The sequence below is a fragment of the Belonocnema kinseyi genome, chromosome 3 (assembly GCF_010883055.1).
Source record: "Belonocnema kinseyi isolate 2016_QV_RU_SX_M_011 chromosome 3, B_treatae_v1, whole genome shotgun sequence".
Taxonomy (NCBI): domain Eukaryota; kingdom Metazoa; phylum Arthropoda; class Insecta; order Hymenoptera; family Cynipidae; genus Belonocnema; species Belonocnema kinseyi.
In genome coordinates this window covers 77,784,264-77,795,231 of record NC_046659.1, presented here as the reverse complement: position 1 = coordinate 77,795,231, position 10,968 = coordinate 77,784,264, and the positions used below count along the sequence as shown (strand labels likewise).

At 25.2% G+C, this 10,968-nt stretch overlaps 1 protein-coding gene across 2 annotated transcripts in view; it reads right to left on the bottom strand.

Moving 5' to 3' along the window:
- Positions 1–10,968, bottom strand: part of LOC117169018 (protein SON-like) — a 42,769-nt gene that overhangs the window by 5,271 nt on the left and 26,530 nt on the right. Inside the window, exons 10-11 of one of the 2 annotated variants that reach the window (XM_033355070.1) lie at positions 1,166–1,394; positions 953–1,068 (exon numbers count right to left, since the gene is read on the bottom strand). In XM_033355070.1, coding sequence (XP_033210961.1) covers positions 953–1,068; positions 1,166–1,394 — 345 coding nt within the window. Of the gene's footprint in view, positions 1–952; positions 1,069–1,165; positions 1,395–10,968 lie in introns of those variants that run through there. The other variant, XM_033355071.1, reaches the window with a different exon arrangement.

Sequence of the window (10,968 nt, the reverse complement as noted above, 5' to 3'; positions counted from 1 at the left end):
ACTTACAAAAAAAGTTCTTAGGTTCAAAAAAACATTCAGTGAACTGAAAAACTGTGGTCGGTAATATAGGTATTTAGCTGTGTCACATGCCCTTAAAGGAATTCCGAAATATTTCAAGGGATTTTAGAGGATTTTAAGGATATCAAAATATATCCGGATATTTTAAGAAATTCCAAAGAATTTCAAGGGATTTCAAATGATTTTTACCTACTTTTAGAAATGAACTTTTACATTTCCCAAAGATTTTTAGGTATTTCGAATGATTTCAAAAGATATACCAAATTTAGAAGGAGTTTAAAGGAATTTCGAAACATTTTAAGGGATTTTAGATGATTTTAAAGATTTCTAAATATCTATAATTTTAATAAATAAATTTAACTTATATACAAGGGATGTCAATAAATTTTTTTACCTTTTTTCATCGATTTTGAAGTTTTCCAACATTTTCAAGGGATTCCAAAGAATTTCAAGAGATATGAAAAATTTCAAGGGATTTTAAAGAATGTTTTAAAAATTCCAAATACTTCAAGAGATATTTATGTATTTTAAAGAATTCCACAAGATTGAAAGGATTTGATTAAATCTCTAAGATTTTTCAGGTATTTCAAAGATTTCGAGAACTTCAATAAATAGGTTTAATTAAAATTACATTCAAGGGATTTCAACTGATTTAAAAGTATTTTACATATTACAACGTATTTTAAAAGTTTTAATGAATTTAAAAATATCTCCAAAGCTATCAATGGATTTCAAGAGATTCAAAAAGGGTTTTCAAGGATTTCTATTGATTTTTTTTTAAACGATTTTATAAATATTCAGGGAATTCACAGATATTTGGTGCAATATTTTTCATATATGCAGCAATCTTTTGAAACCCTGCAATATAGTGTACACCAAAAATACAAGTAATTAACCCCTCGGTATGGGTTTTCAATAAGTAAGTTATAATTACTTTAAATAGGAAATTTTTCTTGTGATCTGGTCCACATTCGAAGCAAAGTTCGTAAACTGGAATTCCAAGTTTGCGCTTCGAACAGAATTCGCCCAAAAGAGAAACTGGATGTTTACCTAAAGAGATCATGATAAATGTTTAAACATTTATTCATTAAGGACCTAAGATTATCGTTTATTTAGATATATTTATTTATTTTTAATTCCAGTTTACCCTCTAAAGTTTTTATAGTTGGCACCACAGGCTTCTGAGTCTTTCCGGGTTTTCTTCCGACATCCTGATCCGAAACTAGACCTCTCTTGTCCAGTTTGACTTCCAGTTGTAGAGGTTCTAAAGTGCCTTCTTTATTTTTCCCCAATCCTTCCCCAGGTCGCCAGCCCATTTTTTGAAGCAAGGCCATTCCCATCCCTCCCGAAACTGGCAGTGCCGATGTCAACTGATCCTAAGTAATTAATTAAGATGAGAAACTGAGTTAGATGGAGTTTTGAACATGAAGTTAATTATTTTATACAACGAGATAGCCAAAATATAAATTTTATTGTAGATTTATCAATTTAGAATATAAATTCATTTTCAGGGTGGCCGTTTTGATTAAGCACTTTTCACGGTCAGTGAAATTAACAAAATTAAACTCTAAAGTCAGCAATTTTTCAATTTGCAGTAATAAAAACTGACCTGCAAATTAAAGTACTCAAGTTGGAATTCTTGAATTTTAAACTCTTAAAACTAAGGTTTAAAAGTTTTTTATTTCAAAAATATTGTATTGAAACGATCATTAATTTACGCGGATGAAATGGAAACTACTAACAATTTTCAACTGAACAATTTTAAATTAACCCTTAGCTGCATTCAAAATGATGAAACGAAAAAATTTGAAAACACGTATTTCGCTTTAAAATTAGTAACTCGGGGATTTTTGGGATCGCTAAGCATGAATCTGAAATCAAAATTTCAATTTTCCATGATCCAAGATGGCGATTTCAAAATGGCGGAGCGAAACATTTTCTCAAAGATATAAGTTACTCTAAAAATAGAATCTTGGAGGTTTTGTGGTTGCTAAGCACGAATCTGAAGTTAAAACTTTAATTTTTTGCAATTCAAGATAGTAAGCTTTTAGCTCCATTTTTTGTGTGTTCAGCAACCCCAAAATTCCTCTAGGTATAAATTTTGAAGCAAAATATGTTTAAAAAAAAGGTTTGGTCCGCCATATTGGATTCGCCATCTTGGATTACGAAAAATTAAATTTTTGATTTCAAATTTATGTTCAGCGACCACAAAAACCGCCGAGTTATTAATTTTAAAGCAATCTTGGATCTTGGATTCGCCATCTTGGATTTGAAATACTAAAATTCTAGTTGCAGATTCGTGCTCAGCGACCCCAGTAAGAATTTTCATCGGAAAATAACCAATAGAAAAATGTGTGCCTTCAAGGGTTAAATGCAGTTAAACTGCCAAATAATTTTTTTTTTTTTAACTTTTATAAATTATAGAGTTCAAAGATACAGATTCAGTTCCAAAAATATAAATCCACGTTATCATTTTCAATCCTCTAAATTAAGGAATCAATCGATGAATTACAAATTTCTCAAAATTATATCACTTTATGCAATTTTTAAGCTAGAAACATTACAAATTTAATCATTACATTTTTTTATAAACTGAAAATTATTTTAATTATAAATAGTTTTAAAATCCTGAAATGCTTCAAAATGTTGAAACATTTACATTTTGTTTTGCATTTTTTCTTGAAATTCTTTTTTAATCCTGCCAAATTACAAACTTTACCTTAAAATCTTTCAGATTAATTTTGGATAATTTTGTAAATCTTTACAATTCTTTTCATACATTCTCTTAAAGTTAATTTTTTAAAAGAAAACATCATTTTCAATTTCCCTATAAATATTTTTATTCTTCTGAAGCATTTCAAAATTTTAAAAAAACTTCTAAATTTTTTGTTCGAAAACTGCCAAAATCTGTATTTAGTTTTAAATTAGGCCGTGGACTATTTTCACCATAATTTTGGTACAAATGTCCGGATTTTGTTGATACACAAAGACACTTTGTTTAAATTATTTTCACTAATTTCAAATTATTAATTTATTTTTTATTTTTTTAAACTTCTAGATATCTCTTCAACTGAATCAAATTTTGTCTAAGAATAATAGATGCTCAATTGTTACTTATACAGCAAGATTCAACCATTTGAATTACAAATTAAATTGTTGAAAGTAGAACAATTAAAATTGTAACGTTTAAACTTGATTTTTTTGTTTAGTTTTGAGTAATTAATTTATAATGACTGATTTTAAATGAACAGTTAGATATTTCTAATATTAAGTCATTTTTCTTTTTCTTAATTAAAAAATTTCAAATTCAATGGTTTAAAAATGGAATATTTTAGATTGAAATAATATTTGGAATTAATTACTGAGACTTTTAAATTGAAACGGTTTAATTTTTAACGTTAAAATCTAGAAATGCTGAAATTGGTAACTAGTTCTGAATCGCCTTTCAAAATCAATTATTATTCACTTTCTAAATCTTAAAGTACAAATCAATTTCAAAAATCAATTAATAATTTATATTCACAGTTGATCAACAAAAAAAGGGTTTTTACCTAAAATCTTTCATTTTAAATGCTTCTAATTTTTAATTGTTTAAGTTTTTAAAACTGCATTTTCAAATAATTTAAATTAAAATGTTCGCTTAAAAATTAAAAATGGAAAATTTGTATAGTGAAAGATTTTTGAAATAAGCATTCCAAACTGAAGGATATCAGAATTGGAAAAGAAAACAATTTAACTAAAACAATTAAAAATTAGAAGCGCATGAAATCGAAGATTTTGGAACAAAAAAATGTTTAATTGATCAACATCGAATATAAATTAATTATATTCAAAATTGAACTGTAGTTTCAATTCTAAGGTTTAAAATTTTTTTTATTTTATTTTATTTTCAAAATTATAATGATTAAAAATTTATCAACATTTTTCAAATATTAAATAACTCCAAAATAATAATATTTATAATTGGAGGCTTTTATTAAATTTAAAATATTGTTTAAGTATCAGCTATTTCATTTTCAAAAAATTCGTTTAAAATGAGAAAAATCCGACATCCTGTTATTCGTACTGAAATTTCTGTGCAAATATCCAGCGACCTAATTTAAATCAAAACATAAATTTTTGTAGATTTTAAATAAAAAATTAAGAAGTTGTTTAAGAATTGTGAAAGGCTTCCGACTATTTTTAAAAAATATAGACTATTTAAAAAGATTTAGGAAGATTTACAAAATTGTCAAAAATGAATGTGGAAGACTTTGAGGACAATTTTTTTAATTGGCAGGATTTTTTTTAAACTGTAGGAAAAATGCGAATCACCTTAGAAGATGTATAGAAGTTCTGAAATATTTTCAAGAATAATGTAGAATTTAAAACATGTGAAACATGATTTTCCAAGATTTTGAAATAAAATCTTGAAGCATTTAAAGGATTCTTAAACTATTCGAAATAAATATAATTTATCTTGTACTTTAAGACGTGTTTAGTTAAAAAATATTATCGTTCAAATTTGAATGTTTCCAGCTTAAAATTGTTAAAAATGATATAATTAAAATTTTTTTAAATTAATTGATTGTGTCGTTGAGAAGTTTTAGTAGTTTTCATCTTATACGTGTAAATTATTGAGCGTTTGAATACAACATTTTGGAATTAAAAAAATTTTAAACTTCAATTTTACATCTTTAAAATTCAAGAGTTTCCCTTCAAGTGATTTTATTTGCGGCTCAGTTTTTATTAATTCAAATGGAAATTTTTTTACTTTTAGAGTTCGAATTTTTTAATTTCATTGACTGAAAAATGTTTGCGAACCTGGAAAAAGCCGGGATTTTTTTCTTTGATTAAAGCGGCCACCCTGCTTGTGTTTTGAAACATTCATCGTCAGCTTTGAAAAATATAGTCTTGTAAGTGTTTTAGTATGAACTGTTTGATATGTCACTAGGATTTAAAATTGTTGTCTCACGACAGTTTCTTGTATCAAAAAAATTTGTTAACGGTTACGCAGTTGGCTGCGAGGTTAACCATTAGAAATATTGACGTACACCTGAATTCAAGATTTGAATAGAATATCAAGAATTAAAAAGAATTTAAAGAATTCCAAACTACACAAAGCGATCAAAGAATTTACGAGGATTAAAATAATTCAAGGATATTCAAGGGATTTAAAAGAAATATATAAATTAAAAAAAAGTAAATTAATTAGAAACTAAAAAGTTAAAGAGGATTCGAATAATTCAATAAAATCCAAAGGATTTAAGAGAAATTGAGAGAATTAAGGGAATTTAAGATACTTAAGGTAATTTTATAGAATTCATCAATGAACTTAAGAGAAAAAAAGGAATACATTTTTTAAATAATATAGAAATAAATTTAATAAAATTTAGGCGAATTCAAGCAATTGGATTAGTGAGAGAATTTAAAAGAGCCCAATCAAATTTGAAGTAATCAAGAGAATTAAGGAAATTTGAGAGAATTTAAAGAATTTTGAAGGACATTCAAGGAATTCAAGAGAAATACAAAAATTTAAATAAAAATTAATTAAGAATACAGAAATTAGACAGGATTCGAAGAATTCAATAAAATCCGAAGGATTTAAAAGAAAACAATGAATAAAAAAATTAATTACAAAAAATTCGAGGAATTCAAGGAAATTCTTAACAATTGAATAGAATATTAACGAATAAAAATAATTCAGCAGAATTCAAGAGGATTAAGAGAATTGGGAAGATTTAAAGGATTTCGAGAAAATTTAACGAATTATGAAACAGAAATAAAGGTATTAACAGATTAACGAATTTAAGCGAATTTGAAAGAATTAAAGGCATTCAAAAGTGTCAAGAGAATTTAAGGAATTTGAGAAAACTGAAAGAATTGAAGAAAGGTCCAACAATTGAAAAGAGAGGTATTAAAAAAAATCGAAATTAATTAGGATTCGAAGAATTCAAGAGAATATTGGAAATTCATAATAATTTATTAAAATATTAACGAATGTAAATAATTCAATAATAGTAAAAGAATTCACTCAAATGTAAAGAATTTCAGAAAATTAAAGACATTCATCAAGAGAGTTAATGAAATTTGATAGAATTAAAGGATTTCGAAAAATTTAGAGAGTTCAAGAGAAATAGAGATACTAAAAAATTAAAAAATTAAAGAGAAACAAAGAAATAAAAGAGAATTCGAAAAATCCTAGGAAATCCATAATAATTTAATAGAATATAAACAAATTAAAATAGTTTGATCATAGTAAAAGAATTCAAAAAAATTCAAGAGATGTAAAGCCATTCAAACGAGTTACGGAAATTTAATAGAATTAAAGGAATTCCTGAGAATTGGAAGAATGAAAGAAAGTTCAGAGTTCACGAGAAATAAAGGAGTTTAAGAAAATACAAAAATGAAAGAGGACTAAAGGAATTAGCGAGGATTCGAAGAATTCCAAAGCAATTAATAATAATATAATATAATTTAGACGAACAAAAATGATTCGATAGTAGTAAAAGAATTCGGAGGAATTCAAGAAAATTGACCATTTTAAAGTAAATTTGAGGAATCATAATCATTTAAATATACTCAAAGAATTCAAGAACAGAGAAAGAATTAAAGGGAAGAAGAAGAATTCAGGAGGAATGAAAAAATTTTAATTAATTCAGAATCAGGTGCAAACTTCAATTCAGTAGTGGTTAATTCCTCGTTAAATTAAAGATTCCCCTAAATTTTTTCCACGCTCAACCTAAAATAATGAAGATCGCATTTGTTCAGTCAGATGAGTTTCTGTAAATAAAAATATAGAGACAGGGTGTTTACTCTACCTGGAAACCCTGGAATTGTCATGGAATTTTTATGGACCTGGAAAAATCTGGAAGTCAGGGAATTTTTCAAAAGCGTACTTTATATTATTTTTTTTTTTTTAAATTACAATATGAAATTCAATAACAATGATTCTTCAGTTACAAAAGTAGCTTTATATTACTGTATTTAACTATTTTGTTGAAAATTCGTTTTATTTTGTTGTTTAAAATTAATTTTTTTAACTGAAAATTTAGCTCTTATATTTTTGGTTGAAAAATGATCATTTTTAGTTGAAAATTCAACAGTATGCTTGCATTTTTCTTCTCTCTCTTGACTGAAAAATATTTCTTAGTTAAAAATTCCACTGATTTTTCGTTCAAAATTCATCTTGTTTGGAATTTAAACTCTTTTCTTAAAAATTAATTTCTTTGTTAGAAGATTCATAATTTTAATTGAAAATTGAATTTTTTTGGTTAAAAAATAAGCTATTTTGTTGAAATTTTTGTTTGTTAAAAATTAATTTTTCAACTGAAAATGTAACTATTTCAGTTTCAGATTCCATAATTTTAGTAAAAAATTCCTCTTCTCGGTTGAAGATCAATCTTTTAGGTTGAAAATTCAATTATTCCAGTTAAGGATTCGACATTTTAGTTGAAAATGAATCTTTTTTTGTTTAAAATTCAACTTTTCCTGTTAAAGATTCATCGTCTTAGTTGAAAATTCATCCTTCTGAGTTAAAAATTCATCACTTTGTTCACAAATGTATCTATTTTATTTAAAAATTCGTTTTGTTGTTGTTAAATATTCAATCAATATTCAAACATTTCATGTGAAAATTAATCTCTTTGGTTAAGCATTCATTTTTTAACTGACAGTTCAACTATTCTATTTTTGGTTTAAAGTTTACCTTTTTTAGTTGAAAATTAATGGATTCTGTTCAACATTCGTATTATTTCGTAGAAATTAATCTTCTTGGTTAAAAATGTATCTTTTTGGTTTATATTCAATTATTCTAGTTAAATATTCATCAATTTAGTTGAAAAATTCATATTTTTTCTTTAGAATTCAACTATTCCAGACCAAAAATCATAATTTTAGTTTAAAATTCATCAGTTTGGTAAACATCTCATTTTTTAAATAAACAATTTGACTTCGGTTTTTGGTTAATTTTTTTTTAGTTCAAATTCAAATATTTGGTTGGAAAAATGTATTTTTTTAGTAGAATATTAAACTGTTTCGTTGAACGTTCATGTATTTGGTTGAAAATCGTCTTTTACGGTAGAAAATTAATCTTCTTGTTTGAAAATAATATTAATTTTCTTTAATAGTTTAACATTCTAGTAAAAAACATAAAAATTTTGAACCATATGTTTGAATTTAAACTAAAACGATAAATCTTGAACCAGAATACTTGAACTGTGAATAAAAAGCATGAATCTTTTACTAGAATAGTTGGATTTAAACGAAACTTGGTTGAAAGTAATTTGAAATATTTTTTTGAAAATTTAATTTATCAGTTGAAAATACAGCTTTTTAGTTGAAAGTTTAACTATTTTTTAAATTTTGTTTTTCTTTGTTTAAAAATAATTTTCTTTTCATTGAAAATTTTACGATTGCATTTTTTTTGCTTTTTGAAAATTGATCTATTTTAGTGTAAAAGTTAACAATTCGATTGAAAATTTGACTGGTTGTTTGAGAACTCATTTATGATGTTGAAAAACGAAAATTGATCTCTTTTAATTCAAAATTTAACTAAAATCATATATTTTTATAAAAATTGTCTTTTACATAAGAAAATTAATTTTTTTGGATGAAAATTTACCTATCTTGTTGAAAATCCAATCTTGTTTTACTTGAAACGTTAGGAATTCAAAGCAGTTTAAAACTTTAAATTGATTTTACTGTAGTATCCACACTAAAAAATGTGGAGAAGATAAAAAACGGTCTGAATATTATTTAAATTCATGGACTTAAGGGGTAAATTCCGGAAAAGATTAAATATATTTATAGAATTATTTCATTAACCGATAGTGCTAATATACTTAAGAATATTTTGCAATATAGACTTTCACAATTTTTAAAATAAATATATATTAATTGAATCCCTAGAAACATGGAAAAAAAACATGATTCATAATAAACTCGCGAAACTGTATACATATTCCGATTCGATTGTTTTCCAGGATTAGAGAAGACAGTCTGAGAGAAAATGTCATCTTCATGATTCAAGGTTTGCGGATGAAAATTCCAACAGCCTTAAGAAAAAATGGTTAGTTTTACTAATCCTCAAATGACAAATAAACGGAATTACAGACAATAAACCTGCCGTGATTTGAGAAAATACCGTTATCTGCAAAAAATCGAAAAATGAGTTTTTTATATCGTTGAAATCATGAATAAAAAATACACCTGACTAATAAAATAATATTTTCAAAATGTTAATAACTTTTTAAATAATTATTGCTACATTCTTGATAAACGATGTTAACTGAAAGATTCTCCGGAAGCATAAAAGGAAATTGAACTTTCATGATTTCTGAATAAAAGCGTTAAAAATTGGATAATTTAAAATTTTTTTAAATTTCAAACAGTACCTCCCAAAATTCAAAAAGTCTAATTTAGACTATTTTATTGGGAAGGAGTTGAAATTAAAAACTAAATTGAATATTTGCAATTAAAAGCTTCTAAAATGATAAAAATCTAAATTTTTATTAAATAGAAAAAATTATCATTTAACTTAAAAATTGATTGTAAATGTTCAATTGTGAACCTTTAACATTGAATAATTCTTTTTAAAAAATTCATAAAATGAAAAAATCGTTCTAAATAAGAAGTAATTTTAAATGGAAAATTCAATTAATTTAATTTCAGTCATTTTCAAATTTAATAATCTCAGATTTGAATATTCTAAATAGTTTGGTTTCAATTTTAAACGCACAACACTTTCTGGCTTTTAAATTCTTTGGAATCGCAGAATATCAAAATGAAAGACTTGGCAGTTGCACACTTGCCATTTAAAAGGAGTCGTAATTAAAATATTTCAAATGAAATGCCTCCCGAGTAAATTCAAATACTGACTTTTTCTATTTGAAAAATATTTGTAAAATATGGACGTTTGAAACTCAGCTAAAAAATAAAAAAAAAACCTAATTTTCTATTGAACAATGAAATAATTTCTTTCATTTTTCAGTTTCATTTTTAGAATTCAGAATTTTTAAGGTAAATTCTAAATTTTCAATTTCTCTTCATAAGTTTAAATTTTGCGATTAACATGGAATTGGTTGAATTTCGAAAAGTATAATTTAAAAGTCAAAAATAGTTCATTTATAAACGATTTAAATTTACTTACAGTAATCTAAGCAGTTTCAATTTTGCGATTAAAATTGAAAAGGTTGATTTTCGAAAAGTATAATTGATCATTTCAAATTTGTTCTAGATACTTCGCGACTTTATTTTTTTAATTTTTAGATGATGTTCGGATTTGTTTAAGTTTCACGTTTCTGGATTATACATTTTTCATTTTTAATATTTTCCATTTACAATATCTCTTATTTTCGAAAGTTTTTCTAGAATAATTAAATTGTACAGGTTTATAATTGAAAATTGTACCATTATAAACGGTGAAAATAAAGGTGAATTTGTTTATTGATTCCAGAAGAATTTGTCTAATCAGTTTTTATGTTAAAGGATTTTAATTTGATTTAATAAAAAAATAGATTTCTAGACCGAATCCATTTCAAATTCGTAAAATCTCACGAGGGCGAAATGCGTTGTTTCTTAGAGGAAATTAGGCGATAAGTATTTTTCCCATTAGCAGACAGAATTTTTTCTAAGAAGTTATCCGTATTTGAATTTTGTGCTTTGTTTTTTAAAAAACCCAAGTTTTTTCTTTAAACCTCTAGAACTTCCGGTCTAATTGAAATATTTATTATTAGTAGAAACGTTAAACAAATATGTAGAAAAATAAAAAGATAGAGTTTTAAAAAAAATCTTTTTTATTATTTTCTTCAAATTTTAAAAACATGAAAAAAGTATAATTTTGGGAAAACCCCACCTTTTTTATTTTTCTACCAGTTGTATACATATGAAACCGGTATTGCCATCTAGCGGCCAGTAGGCACACTTGTAGGCACTGTCGGAACTTACCATTTGTGCTAATTGGCGTATTGT